The 16,167-nt window shown below is 32.9% G+C and overlaps 1 protein-coding gene across 1 annotated transcript; it reads left to right on the top strand.

The window, feature by feature from the left end:
- Positions 1 to 368: 368 nt before the first annotated feature.
- Positions 369 to 15,262, top strand: LOC124362401 (uncharacterized protein C16orf52 homolog A). Its single transcript, XM_046816853.1, has 3 exons — positions 369 to 678; positions 7,024 to 7,236; positions 14,438 to 15,262. The coding sequence occupies exons 1-3, from the start codon at positions 576 to 578 to the stop codon at positions 14,623 to 14,625; spliced, it is 504 nt and encodes a 167-aa protein (XP_046672809.1). The 5' UTR covers positions 369 to 575; the 3' UTR covers positions 14,626 to 15,262.
- The last annotated feature ends 905 nt before the right edge of the window (positions 15,263 to 16,167 follow it).

Raw genomic sequence — 16,167 nt, forward strand, 5'->3', positions numbered from 1 at the left:
ACCTGTCAAAAGGCCCAGAGGATGCGGTAATCAAGAAAAGTTTTCTGGCTTCTTTGAACAAGCCCGGGAAAACATACATCATCTCCTTTCATTGTACAAGGGAGTTTGTTAAGAGATTTCTTTGGAGCCATTTTAAAAATGTATTTTTGGAAAACGGCTCAAATATGGCAATATACAATAAAAATTCAAGTTGCAAGTACGAAAGTGTTTATCAATTTAAACAACACTAACAACAGGCAAAAGTACTCATATGATTCGATACCAAATACTGTTTTTCGATACCAAGTAAGTATCGAAACAAGAGTATCGATACCAAATATACTTGGTATCGAAACAAAAGTATCGATACTTTACTTGTGTTTGCTTGTATCACTTGTGTATCAGAACAATATTCAGAACAACCCTAGATACAGTGTTGTTTGATTGTGGTTGTAGTCAGTGTTAATTAATGTTTTCTTCGTGGTTAAAAATACTTTTGCTGGGAAATTATTTACTACTTTAAGCTACGACTGAATTGATTTCTGTGGATTTACTAACAGTATATTTATTTTATACCTTTAGCAACAATACGAAAAATGGACAAATTAACCTTGATATCAGGAACACTGTTTATGGCTGCAGATGTTTTTGCTATTGTGAGCCTTGCCATGCCAGACTGGATTATCACTGACGTTGGAGGTACTTAAAACACTAATTTTATTTTCCCCTTATATTTTGCAATTGCAGTTAGCCCTTGCCTAACAAATTGCAGTATAGCCTATACATATATGTGTATCAACAGTCTTACACATTTGGCCTACAAGATACATTTTGGGTTTAAATCTAAGTTACTGATAGCAGGGAAACTCTGTTATTTATCCCTCAAGAGTGCCACATATGCATCTGTCTAGCCTATATAGTAAATCAGGTCTTCATTAAGGCTGTATGTGTATCTAGGCCTACTTTTTGGTAACTAACACATTGGAGTCAGGCTCGCTATTTGCTGTTTTTATAGCCTGGTCTGCATAAATTAATTGGTTTTCAGATTTTTTTTAGAAAACTTAACATTATGTATATGATATTATATTTTCTTGAAAATTCTATCTTTCCTCTTTAAATTGATATGTAAAACTGTATTCCTATAAAATCTAATTAATTTTTTTTTTAATTTCGGTAATTATCATATAAACGGCCGGAGCGGCAAAATACGAATTTTGCGTTATTAACTTATTGGAATCGTCCTATAGAACAAAAAAATATAAGGTTTGATGGGGTGGAAATGAGAAATAACGAAGTTCTAGAACATAAAAAATGGAACAACTGTTCACGTGCGGAGTAATATTTCCATGTTGTACATCGACGTCGAGCGCCACGTGACCTTTTGTGACCATGATTCAACCTCGTGATGACGTCATCGTATGGGTCGCCATCTTTGCAAACGTAAATGAAAAATAATACTGAATGAGCAGAATTTTGATCAAAATGAACAATTTTTTTCTTAATTTCGAGCAACAAATTCATTACTTGTTATCGAAATGAGACTAGTGCCTCCGGCCAATTAAAGAAAAACATCCCTCGAGATAGTACCTATCAGTAAAAATATAAAATTCTAGAGGGGCTGATCAGAAATATAAATTGAAATGTAATGCAAAGGCAATTATGTAAAGTTAAAAAACTTAATAAATCATGAAAAACTCAAATATAAATATATAGATGGATATTAACAGAGAATAACACTTACCATTAGTGTGTTGGCGGATATACGAGGGTCGTCCATAAAGTAACCGCTGTTTGGGCGTGGCGCGATAAGTAGTGCGGGTAGCGCCGCCATTCTAACATCGGTGTGCGCAGCCGTTCAGTACGCTTCTAGCTGTGCAAAGGAGAGCATCGTGCGATTCGCGCGTTTTTTTGGTACAACGTAAAAACATGAGCGCCGTGATAGAAAATCCCGCCACGTGTGAAGTGCGTGGTGTAATAAGATTTCTGTGGTCCAAAAGTTACACAGCAGCTGAAATTCATCGTGAATTGAGTGCGGTGTATGGCCCAAACATTATGAGCGAAGGTGTAGTCCGTCAATGCAATGGGGTCATACCGCTTCGCCAAGCAAGCCGAAGAAAGCTCGCCAATCTTTTTCAGCGAGAAAATTGATGGCTACAGTTTTTTGGGATGCTAAGGGCATCTTGCTCGTTGAATTTATGGAGCGTGGTACGACCATTACAGCTGCAGCTTACTGTGAAACCTTAAAACGGCTACGACGAGCGTTTGGGTCTTCTGACATCTGGTGTTGTGTTTGTCCATGACAACGCCCGCCCTCATACAGCTCAAAGAACTACAGAACTTTTGAAAAAGTTCAAATGGGACGTTTTTGACCATCCCCCCCTACAGCCCGGATTTGGCTCCCAGTGATTTCCATCTTTTCCCGTACATGAAGCGGTGGATTGCATCTCAGATGTTTGCGAGTGATGAAGAGCTTCAAAACGCTGTAACATGTTGGCTACGTTCTCAGGCGGCAGATTTTTTTAAAGACGGAATTTAAAAAACTGTTAAAAGATATGATAAATGCTTGAATTTGTACATGGTGAATATGTAGAAAAGAAGAGAAGCTGCTGTTTTAACATTTATATAATAAAATTGTTGTATCTCAACTAGTTAATTTTTTATTTCAAAACGGAGGTTACTTTGTGGACGACCCTCGTAGCTAAGCAGCAGCAACAAAAATTTGGATTTTTAAAAATTGCAACATTTAAAACTTCTTTTCTTACTAATTTATCTAATTTTCCTATCGCAACGAAACAACAAAGTCTCCCGGTTTAAGAACAACACGCGACCACACGACAAACAAATACACTCATTATTAAAAATTCCATGTTCAATTAAAAAGGAAATAATTTTGTTTCGGTTAAAACGTAAACTCTTTACGTGCGCTACTAAACACTCCGACACACACAATTCACTAGGGTTGGTCGAACTAGTGGATGGTTGATTCATGATTGTAACGCACTCACTCAATCCAATCTACTGAACATGATATCTTGTGAAGCACTGACTCTGCCCCAGAGAACTCAGATAAGAGATACGTTATCAGGCTGCTATCAGTCCCGGCCACAGATAATATTCAAGTAAACAGATTATCCAGACACAGCACACAAACTGAACATTAAAACATTAGAAACATTAGAAACTTAACCACTTATGAATATACCCCCTAAAATCATGTTATTTGTCATTTGCACCCCCTAGTACTATATATATTTTTTGTTCAGGAGGGTGAGGAGAATACGTTGATAACGTCAAATTCGTGATTTGCCGCTCTGGCCTTTTATCTTATAGCTACCAAAATTTCAAAACTTTCCTTTTTTGAAGAAAAATAAAAACTCCCGCATGTCTTGTGTTACTTGAAAACTAACTTTTGAATAAATAAAACAAGTAATTTCAATTTTTTGAAAGGCATTTACTATATACATATTTACAAATAATTTTAACTGCCAAAAAAATTTCAAATGCTAAAAAAATTATTGTTGTCGTAGACAGACTGACGACGCGCCAGGCCACGTCAGTGGATAAACAAAAGCCTCAAGCGGGTATGACGTAGTAGCGCCTAGCAGAATTTTTCTGAACTAACCATCAAAGCTGGCTTTCTAATGCAGCAGACGGCACTCGAGCAACTCCATATATCAATTGGCAAAGCTGTGCTCGAGTCATGCTCGAGCACCGGCCGGGGTTTTAAACAATGGCGCTCGAGTCTGGTTTGAGCGTAGACTCGAATGTGTTAATGAATACTATAAACCATATCCAATTATGTTTGGAAAGTGTGCAAATCTTATGCGTGCCAAAAGAAAGAATCATAGTCCACATTAGTATTGGGATTAATTACATTTTTTTTTGGTTCTTGTGGCAACTACAATAGATGTCTTCGATTTCGGGATAGAGTACGAGGGGAGACTTTAATAAGCGGTCTACACTCGTTATTCGATTGCTATTATCGAATGGTTCGATACCTATATTATCCAACTTCGATGTATGTATAAATCGTACACAATAAGAGTTATAATAAATTACAGTGACAAGAAGGAATCTCATACATTACAATTTTAAATACACTAATTTTACAGTAACATTAAAAAACAACAAAACCAACTATGGTCTAAACTTAGATATCAAAGAAACCTTACAATATTTATAACTTACCCAGCTTGATATCAGTAAGTAACCTCTTTGGTGAAATGGGGGAAAGAATTCTCCCCATGTGTTACCAGGAGCCAAACCCACATGTTGAAGCTACTTAAACAAATATCGTCACTTGTGAGAAATATCTTGCATATTTTTCTCATATTCATCGCCATTTTCAGTCTCAAAATATTAGTTACCTCCTGTTGTTTATTGTTTACGTTAAAATATTTAATAAACTGAAATCATATGATAATTTGAATAAATTGTAATATCAAATTATCCTTCAGATAAAAACAATCGAGTACGATAAGGGGAGCTGGTTTTTATATCGATTTGTACAATCATCGATACTTATTATTTATTTAGTGCATACGCGTTTATAAATCATAATCAACATATCTTTAATCATAACAATCATGTTTTAAATTAAAATAATTAATATAATGCTCATAGTGATAATCTTGTAAATAACAAATGAGCTCTAACGATCAAAAACTATTAGAACTGGAAATGAAAAAAACTCATAAATAATAATGAAATTATATCAAACATTTATAACAGGAAATATGAAATATGCGCAATATGAGTATTTATGTTTTCTCTTGGGTAGCAATGATAAACCGCTTTTGAAGCATCAATCTAGAAATCTGGACTTTCTTCTGTACAAATACTCACATACATGATCTGCAAGCAGGTCGGCTGATATGCTACTTTTTAAAGTTCTTAGTTTCTTAGTCCTAACTAAACCATCACATTCATTCACATTATCATTTGCCATTTTTTACGTTAGGAACAAGTAATGTTTTCAAACTCACAACAGAGAACATTCAGCTATAATGGCTTCCCCCACCACTGCAAGTGTGGTATAGACCCTTCTCTCTCATAAAACAGCTGGTGCTCCAACTACTGCATTTTCAACAGCGGTTTGATCAGACAAGGACATATTTGAACATTTCTAAATAGTGTTTTATATAACTAACAGGTGGCAGAACTAACCAGAACCTTGAAAAAAATCATTGAAGGATGTGTGGCTTATTGGACACTCAATTTTCTATAATATGAATTTGTTTCAATCAAATTAAATCATGTTTATTGCCATAAGACTTCTACCAGTATTGACAATGTCTATTTGCCGCCAGATGGCCAAGTACTTCCAATGTAACAATGTACTATTTTACAAACTAAATAAATAAAAATCATAGAGGTCTAGCAGTAGCATTTACAGCAACATTATATACGCTAGTGGTTTGAGACAATGTAGTTTACACATCAGTTCTTGTATTTTATCACTTAAATTATTTTACTTATTATGGAAAAAGCACAGCTTCCTTATTTTCTAGTTTTAATATTTAACATTAAAGAGAATGCTTTACTTTTTGAAGATATCAATAAATAAAGAAATAACCTTTTCCAAATTTTAGATAGACCTAACTAACTACGGTAGGTTCTGGCTATATTGATATAAATATATACCATTATACCAGTGAAATTTACTAATCTATAAAGTAGTAGTGGCTCCATGGGGAAATTTTGGATGGTCAACCATATTCTGCATCCATGTCTTTGATTTGTTGTGTTAGAAACGTGTTCAGGTAGGCTAAATATTTATTTTAGCCACTTCTCATTATGTGTTGGTTTTGAAAAGGAAAATACTTAAAAAGAAAAACCTCCTAAAATTAATGGGACACACCCCACCTGGCTGGCACCTTGGTGTTGCTCCACGCGGATGGCAATGAACGAAAAACATCCCTTGAAATAGTACCGATTAGTAAAATATAAAAATTGCATGATCAAAAATTTTGGAAAGTACATGAAATATTACAAACTTACCTATTAATCGTATTATTATACATAGCAAGAGGCAGTGGCCGCCACACTTATTTCACAATATGTTCCATGATGAAATAATATTATTCCCGTTCATTGTCACACAATTAAAAAAAACTTAATCGCCCTTTACACATATGTTCTGTAATTTCAGGAGGCAAAACATCAGTAGACTAGTAGATAGTAAATCCATTGTTATAGTAATATAAAACAACATACACAATGCACAAACCAAATATCTATAATGTATTTTTTATTAATAGCCTCGTAAAATGTGAACAATCAGGAAATTGGGAAAATATTTCAATGACGAGAAGTGCAATGCAAAACAAGACCACAAGAACAGGGGATAAAAAGAACTATTAAACTTCCCCACAGAGGAATAAACTGTTGAAAAAAATTACAAGAGAGAGGAGAGAGTGAGAAATAAATTCTTAAATTACCCTCAAAATGCAATTGGTAGAACTGTTTTTTTCCATTCAAATTCCATCGAATTTGTTTCACATTAATATTAACACTGTTATCATCTCCTTGTACACAACCCTCCCCCCCATAGATTGTTTTCCCCCTTACCCAGAAACTGTGATTCCTCTTGGCCCCCTAGATCAATGGGTTATTTGGGATCTATATAAACTCAATTTCAAACATGTTATTAATTGTTATTGTTGTCTTTCTGAAAATAAAAATATTCAATAAAAAATTTATCACTCTATGATATGCATAAAAGAAGTCACATATTGACATGCGCAGTGTTGATTACCTCACTATCACTTTTATGTTTGTGTGCTATTAAAAATAAAGGCCTATTAAATAGTAACATGAACTCTCAAAGTGAAGTGTTATAGTAGTAGTAATAATAATAGGGATATCCCCACAAAATTCTTATACAAAATTAATATACTGAGTTTTTGTTTAATTGTGCATTTGTTCCTTCCAAAAACCAGAAAATACATTTCTCATTCTCTGGACATAAGCGTACACACAACTAGGTGTAACAACATTGATGTTGTAATGTGCTTTGTCTAGTCAAGTTAATATGTTTTGCAGGGGACACTCGTCTTGGACTTATGTGGACTTGTATGACCCTGTACAATAGACCCCAGCTGTGTTTCACACCTGACCTGCAGCCTGAGTGGCTCTTGGCGTTGGTCTGTATATTTGTTGGATGCATTTGTATTACCACCACAATTATTCTTCTTGGCTCGTCCCACTGGGATAGAAACGTCATTCCATATGCACGATGGGTTGGCTTTACTGCAAGTAAGTGCTTTAAGAATTCTTTATTGCTTACCGTAAACTCTACCCCTTCAAATGTGTGGTTGATCCTGGTTTAAAACGAATTAGAATACTCTTTCTAGCACACACAAAAGAAAAGTGGATTTCATGTGTGGCTGTTGTCTTAATTTTAGGATTTTAGAAAAATATGGCAGTATTAATAATAATGACCTATAGTTTTCTTTAAATCTTTCCATACCCTTTTTGAATTTCTGTCTGATTACTTTATTTGAATTTTTTTATGGTAAATTTCCACATTTAATTATATGAATATTTTGTATTTTAGTATCTTATCTTAAGTACAGATTGTAAAATTAACGTTTTAATTATTTTTCAGTTCACAGAATATTGGCGATTTTGTATTTTCTGCAGAACCCTAGGTCTATTTGTCAGTAACACCCATAACACCAGTTTTTTAATGTTTTTTTTCTATTGTTAGTTAAGTATAAAATCTAATTCACTACAACAGTGAGGAAATAAGTTGGAAAGTATCATGGGCTACCTCATCATTTACAGAAGCTCCTTGAGTTGTACAAATGTAATATCTTAAACCTTGGAATAGCCCTTTCTTTGTTAATTATATTATTTACTTGAAAGGATTTTGGACATTTGCCATTGTTGTATCTGACAAAAATAGAACACTATGTTTTGGATTGAAAACTAACCTCTTCCTTAGGTGTAAAATATCTAAGAATAAGAATAATAAGAATAAGAATAAGAATAGATTTTATTTTCCTTTTTTTTATACAATGGTACAGTATTATACAAAACAGTAAATTATTTACAAAATTAATATAACCAATGAGTTCTTACCTATAAACTTAACTACACATTATACTCGTACTATATTTAAAAATTTACAAATATGGATAAAAGGAAATCTAGGGCCCTCTTAGGCAATGCCTGTTTTGAGGTTCCTACAATTTAAATTAACAAAAAAAAAATCTCAGCTAACAGAGAGGAAAAAAAATATACTAACTTTAAAAACAAACGGTCAACTTTACCTTGAATTGTTGCCATACCTAAACTCTGCAAAAACTTCAACAAACAAACAAAATCGGTAAAAAAGAATTAATAAAAAATAATTATTAATCACCGACATCATTGTGAATTTATTACTTTGTAATATTTTGGGAAAATACAGGCTGTAGTCAGTTGTACCATAAAAACTACTCATTTGTCACTATATTATGTTTACTGCTGTATATTAAAAAGAAAATCAACACTATTTATTTCTACAAGATAATCATTTAATTTTTTTTTAAAGTGAATTTAGTGGATGAATTTTTTATATTGTCTGGTAATTTATTAAACATGCGAGGCGCGATAAAGTTGTAAGTTCTAGTAAAGTATGCATTGTTTGGTTTGGGAACAATGAAATTGCTACAGTTTCTAAGTTTTGTTCTATACTTATTTGCTGGTTGAGGATTGATACCACTCTTAGAGTAAAATGAACATATTACCTTATAAGCAAAACAAATGATAAAGTTTGAGAATTTTAAGTGGTTTTAAAAAGCGGGCTTGTATGTTCAAATTTATTTTTAAGACACAATCAATCTTTAATATATGCTTTTGCTGTATGTATATTATGTCTAAGTAAGTCTTATAAGTACCACACACGATTCCATATTCGAAACGACTTTGAACCAATGAAAAATATAACATACGCAAAACCATTTATATCACATAAGTTCCTTAAAAAAAATAAAAATATCTTGTTATGTTGTTTAATTTAGCCCTTAATTTAGTTATGTGTGCTTTCCAAGAAACATCACTTTCTAATATAACACCCAAGTATTTTTATCTCATTTGTGGATTTGACAAATGTGCACTTCATCTCTTAAACACGTTCCCATACAATTATTTTCAAGGCAGAACATACACATGTATCTAACTTTTTTGAAGACAGTTGGGTTTTGTTTTTTAAGGTAAAAAGTAATAAAATTTGGTTTTTTTTCTGAACTCAAGAGACCATACAATTAGTTGAAAACCACCACTTTAATGCTTTAAGATCTTCCTCCATTGCTATTTTTTACTGTATTCCACTCAAGTCCTTTGTAAGACAATGCCGTATCGTCAGCAAAAGATGTCAAGTTACCCTTAAATGTAGCTCCGCACAGATCATTTATATAGATTATAAACAATAGTGCACCCAATACCGAACCCTGCGGAACACCACTTGTTATCTCACCCAAGTTACTAATAACTGAACTTACTTTAACACATTGTTTTCTCTTCAAAAGATAGCTTTCAAACCATTTATGAACAATACCTCTAATACCACACGAATTAAGTTTGTCCAGAAGAATATTATGATTAACCGTATCAAATGCCTTCCTAATGTCCAAAAATAATCCTCCCACGCACTTCCCTTCATTTAAACCATTGTGTACATCAGTCATAAAATTAATTAAAGCATGCTCGGTATTTAGCCCAGATCTAAATCCAAATTGGTTGCAGCTAAAAAAGTTTGTATTTTGCAAAAAAACCTATTATTCTTTTTTTCATTAATTTCTCAAATACCTTGGAGAAACATGACAACAAGGATATTGGCCTGTAACTGTTACATTGTGTTTTGGATCCATTCTTGTATATAGGTATCACTACAGCAAGTTTAAGTTTTTCTGGAAAAACTCCAGTAGTAAAACTTAAGTTTATGATATACGTTAGAACATCAATAATTTTTAGTTTTTATTTTCTTCAATAAGACAGAACTAATTCCATCTACACCTGCAGCACTGTTGTTTTTTAGAGAATCAATTGTAAGTATAATCTCTTGTGGTAATACTGGTTCTAAATATATTGACTTTCTTTCTATTCTATTTAAAAACTGGTTTTTTATAAGGCAGATTTAAGAAATTATTACTGATTTGTGAATTTAAATTTATTTGATTTACTATATCCAAAAAGAAAGAGTTAAATTCATTAGCTACTACAAAGGGTTCATCAACAACATCATCATCATTAATTTGAACTTTTATCTGACAATCATTTTCTCTTCCTTGACCTGTTAATTTATTCACTAATTTCCATGTAGATTTCGAGTTTCCATTACTTTGCTCATAATTGATATTTGTAATATTTATTTTTGAGGTCCTTAATATCTATTTTTAACTTATTTCTAAACGCTGAGTAATATTTTTTTAATTCCACATTTTTGAGGGTGCTTTTTTACTAATTTAAATAGATTGATTTCTTTTCTTTATTTTCATGCAAATGTAATCATTAATCCAAGGCTTGATTTTAGTGAAAGATGAATAATTAGATTTAACTTCAACCTTACTTTCAATTATGAACGTCTCCAATACGTCAAAAAACTTATCGAATGCAGATGACGCATCAAGCCGACCATACACCGGTGTCCAGTCAGCGTTGTCTATCAACTGTTCCAAACGTTTGTAATCAGTGCGGCAGCGAGGAGCGGGAGGGACGGGGAGGCACAGCTCCGCTCCCCTCCGCCCCTCCCAACACGCACACTTGTACTTGCACGAGTGAGTGGTCAGTTATGTCCAGATGCCTAACACTTGCTTCTACATTTACAACACCTTTATCAGAAAGCCTAACAAACACATGGTCTATACAAGTTTTTGACTCATTAGTTATTCTAGTTGGTTCATTCAAACAGTTTTCTAAACCATTAATTGCCATAAAACTACTGTATTCATACGTTGCTGTTTTAAAAATTATAACAATCCAAAATATTTATATTTACATCTCCGACCCACAATAAATTTTTTAATATTTTTAAAAGTATTATTCATTCTGTTGAACAACATTTTCATATCATCAACAAAAACATCCGCTGTAAAGGACTGCAATCTATAAATAGCGATCAATGAAAACTTTTTACCCATTATTTCAAACGACAACAGGAGCAAATCAGCTGATTGACAAGATAGAATCTAATTTACTAACATTTATCAATGACTTTTTAAAATAAATTGCTATACCACCCGCCCTGTGTTGTTCATTACATTTAAATATACATTATAATTATTTAAATTGTATAAATTAACTTCATTAGAATTTATCCAAAATTTCAGATAAAATTATTATGTCAGGAGAAAAAATTGTTACTTATCATTTCAGCTGAAAATAGATCAAAGTTTGCTCTTATGCTTCTAATATTCTGATGAAAATATTACTACATTTATTTTCCATTTATTGTTACATAAAATGTAAAAAAACCTGAATCAAGAATGAAACAGATATTAATTATAAGGCTATATCTCAAAAAATTAATACTATTAAAGTACAATTATATTTAATCAGATAAATAAAAATTGCATTTTAAATAATTACTTGGTTTATAAATTTTCTTAGAAAAAATCAAACTAAAGGTATAATAGCTTAGTAATACACCGGTAACTCAAAATTGATCTTTGGAAGGTGATTACCATTATCGTTACAACCTACAGGTTAGCTATGTCAGCCTGACAGGTCACCTGAATCACTGGGACTCTTCTCTTCTTTGCGCATGAGGATCTTCCCGTTGCGGACCCACAGGAACCTGTATCCTTTGTCCTTCTTTGCCTTCCTCGCCTCCGCGAACAGTCTCCGCCTTGTAGGTGAAAGGGACTCGTTCAGGTACACAGGCTGATCCATTGTCCAGTTCATGTGTCCTGGTCGAGAAGTTGGATTTCACACGACGTTTCTTCAGAAGTTCCTCCTTGTCTAGACGTCTAACAAACTTCACTATTATACCAGGTGGTGGACTTCCAGGTTCAGATCGTCTCCCCAGTCGATGACAGGCATCTATCATCGAGTCAGTTATATCCATATCCAAACCTTTCCCGACATCCTTGATCACTTGCACAACATCCTCATTCTTGCTCTCAGGAACTCCATGGATTTCGACCCGCATTCAGCCTCGAGTATTGCTCCATGTCTTCGATCTTACGCTCAAGCTCAGAAACTTTACGTGTTAATCTATTGTTTTCTGCTATTATTTCATCTACTATCTTCAAACATTTATCAATGGACTCCTTATGCTCAATCACTGACCTCGTATTTTCTTCCAATTTTTCATTCATGTGTTCGTAGGCCTTATTAAAGTCCGCCTCTTGCTTTTTCTGGTTATCAGCGATTTCTATGATTTCTGCATTAACATCCTCCAAAGTGAGCGACCCCTCAGTAACTTCAGCATCAAAACGAAGACTTTTCCTTCTTACTGCACTACAAGGCTTTACACCTCCATGGCAAACCCTCTGCATTTAGACATTCTACGTCAGCCCTACTATAGTTGTAACACTGCGCATGGAACTCCTTTTTGCAGTCACTGCACTGCAACTTAACTTGGTTAGATTTCACAGGTTTCACACACACGTCACAAACAGCCATGTTTGAAAAAATAATAGCGAAACAGCGAAATAAAATAATGTCGATGTAAACACCAAAATAAGTATACAAAGTAGAAAATAAATAGAAAGCTTGCACTAACTGGCATATACAGGTTAGGCTTAGAACGACCGGCACACAGCGTTATCTCTGCGACCTTCACTCTCTGAGCGCCGACTCATATCTGATACTGTAATCTTATTAAATACTGTAAGTTTAAACATGCAAAAACACTTTAAACTAAAAAAAAATCAAAAGTCAGTAATTTTGTTCTAGCATGCTTTTTCTTGGTGTTTTGGCATTGACCCACCATTAACAAAAAATAAGTTATTGGTATCAATGACTTGAAGAAAAATGTTTGAAGTGCAAAGATAAGTAATGTGCTTAAGAAGTGGTGGAAAGAATTTGACAAACGTTTGTGCATAGTCCACAATAATTACTTGTCATGCAAATAGAAAACTGCCAATTTTTAAAACAATTGTCTGGCGAATGTTAAGACTAAAATTTTGGTTTATAAAAATATAGGCTATAATTAGTTCAAGTTCTTCAAGTTGACAATGAAAGAGAATATTTTGACTTCAGTAACACTCTGCTAGGGGACATGGCAGATGACAGAGTTTTGTCACAGTTAATTTTTAGTGATGAAACAACATTTCATGTTAGTTTTAAAGTAAACTGGCATGGCATGCGCTTATGGGAATTTAGAACCCTCTTGACATTATGAAAGAGACTCACATAAACTGAAAGTTTTTTTGTGCTATTTCATGCATAACAGTGTAAGCTTCCTTCTTTCGGACAACACAGTAACTAGACTGAGGTATCTTTATATGCTGCAGACTTTTATTTTCCACAATTTATACAACCTATAACATTTTCTCAATGATACTCTACAAGATGCAAGGGACACTGTAACACTGCCTTGCATTCTGAGTTTCCAAGCATTTCCCAGCAACTTTTCTGACATCAGATCATGTTGGACGATCTGACACGTGACCTGAGGTCAGAATAGCATTGATCTGAAATGCCACTGGCCCTCAGTGATGCTTTCAGCGCCACCCCACACTTCTGGCAATGAAAGAAAACATCCCTTGAGATAGTACCTAAATTTAATCCCAGATCGTGTCAGCACTAGTAAAGGTTATCTTTTACTTTAGTACTACTAGTAACATATTTATGATAACCTAATCTAACTCTATTTATATTGTGTAATAACAAATAGTAGATAGTGACAGAGTGGCCTCTTTATTGCTAACACTGCTTTTTTTGGGAGACAAAAAACGATTGTCATAAATACATGTAATTTTCACAGTAAGTCAAATAAAGTCTGTTCTTTCTATGTCCCCAGTAAGAAAAACTCTTCCAAACATAGTGGCTTCTGGATAATACTCAAGTACTAAAGATTGAAATTATTTCAAATATTCTGAGTTCAATAATTTGGTTGATTTGTAAACTTTAGTTGCTGCATATCTCTTCATAATTTACTTTGTAGTCAGAAGGCTTATATCACTGATATTTTAAAACATTGTGTTTTATTTCTAAGTACCAACCATCAAGAATCAACAAATATAATAATAAAATATATTGTAAAATGTTTATAAAATATCCATTCTTGAACATAGGTCCTATCATTTACAATGTTTTTATCAGTTACACTTTATACTACATGCAAGGTGAATGTGAGAAAGATTATTTCTTTTATATAATTTAAAAAAAGTTAATTATTTTAAGTTTTATTTTTACAAAAAGAATAACAGGAAATAGTAAAAAGTAATAACGTCTGTGTAATTTTTGCTCCAAATAAAATAATATTCAAGTGTTTTATGTAATTGTTACGTTAAATATGTTTCAGTGGTTTTGTTTTGCTTGGCTGCTGTAATTTTCCCGATGGGTTTCCATGTGGATGAGATCGGAGGCCAACCGTACCAGTTACCCAACAGTCACCAGGTCGGTGTCTCTTACATCCTGTTCGTCCTGTCTCTCTGGATCACGGTCATCTCAGAACTGTTTGCCGGCAAAGTCTGCCTCCCCCACTTTTAATTTAAGTTACAGAGTGGTGCTAGGTTTCCGTAATATTTTCAACAATACTACGGTTGAAATATATATATCAGCTATAAAAAGTGGACTTTCACAATACATGACAGTCAACTCCCCATCATGGACAGTCCAAATACAATAAACAGCATTCAAAAACACACTTAAAAAAGTGGTATTCAAAATACAGTAGATACCACTGGAGAAAAGGAGAAGTGCTGATGAAAGAGCATACAAACCATAAAACCAATAATTTTATTTATATAAGTATAGCTGATCTTTCAAAGAACTGTTTTATATATTTTATTAAATTTTATTTTCCAAATAATTAGCAATAACTCAAGATTACCAAATTTGTAAAAATAAATTTGTAATCCTCTTTTAGCCTTATTATGCTCATCTTCATGATATACTGGCATGTTTGAGAATGTTATCAAATAGAATAAGAGAGAGAGAATCAGTACAGTGCAAAGTTGGCACAACAGATCAAAAGTATTATGGTCATAGACAGGATTTTATCTATTAGATATATATATATATTCACTTCGGTTGTATAATGCAGAATTGCTCTATTATAACAAATTAGACTTCTTAGTTTAAATTTCCTTTAATATTTCAGCTTTGCCGTTTTCAAAAAGGTATAATAAAAGGTATAATAAAAAGTATAAAACAAAAATAACACAGCAACAAAATTTACACAAGTAAATAAAAAGTATATATATATATATATATATATATGTATATCCTTATATTCGAAATGCATACCTTGTTTGAGCAAAGCCACATTACAAATATAATTCAATTCATCTCCCTCTTTTAAGGTAGCTTCTCATGAGGTAATAATGAGTTTTTTTACTAACTTATAAATTTTCAAACACATTAAGACTGTCCATGAAAAAATAATTGCATACTATTCAAATTTTTATCAATTTATAATTATAGCCTTTAAACAATACTTTTATTATCATATTTGTATTGTATTTTAAATGAAAACAAAATTTGTATTAATAGTTTCTCAAAATAGAAGTATCTATGTTCAATATTATAATGCTGCAGAGCAAGGCATTTTTATCTCATTTACCCTAAACACCATGACTGTCCACATGAACCCAGTAGGTATTATGTTTGTAAATATACTCATTCTACGGTGGCTGTATTTAGATGTTGAAGGTATTTTATCTTTGTAAGATCTGTGATTAACTAACCCAATCATTTTAGTCTGTTAGTGTATAAAGTTTATATAGTATTGTGTACATGAAATATATTAAGTTCTTGTATTGTAAATTTGTACATAAGATAAATAAGGTAGAATTGTTAAAATAGTTATTACTAAATTCTTGGTCTTTCATTTAATATATACTTAAACCAAAATGTGTACTCAACACTTAAACTTCTGATTTTTCTTTAGAAGATTGTGGCTCTGCACTCAATATCTGATACTGTTCCATCTTGGTGTCACACTTTTAAAGGAAGAAACTTATTAAGACTTAGTTTTTTTATTTGTACTTTTCAATGTAATGGACCTCTTAACACCAAACTTATCCTGGG

The sequence above is a fragment of the Homalodisca vitripennis genome, chromosome 5 (genome assembly GCF_021130785.1).
Source record: "Homalodisca vitripennis isolate AUS2020 chromosome 5, UT_GWSS_2.1, whole genome shotgun sequence".
NCBI classification, from domain to species: Eukaryota; Metazoa; Arthropoda; class Insecta; order Hemiptera; family Cicadellidae; genus Homalodisca; species Homalodisca vitripennis.

Coding starts and splice junctions, on each gene's coding strand:
- LOC124362401 (XM_046816853.1), top strand. CDS start 576: ATGGACAAATTAACCTTGATATCAGGAACACTGTTTATGGCTGCAGAT. Junction 679..7,023: donor GATTATCACTGACGTTGGAG/GTACTTAAAACA, acceptor TATGTTTTGCAG/GGGACACTCGTCTTGGACTT. Junction 7,237..14,437: donor ATGGGTTGGCTTTACTGCAA/GTAAGTGCTTTA, acceptor AATATGTTTCAG/TGGTTTTGTTTTGCTTGGCT.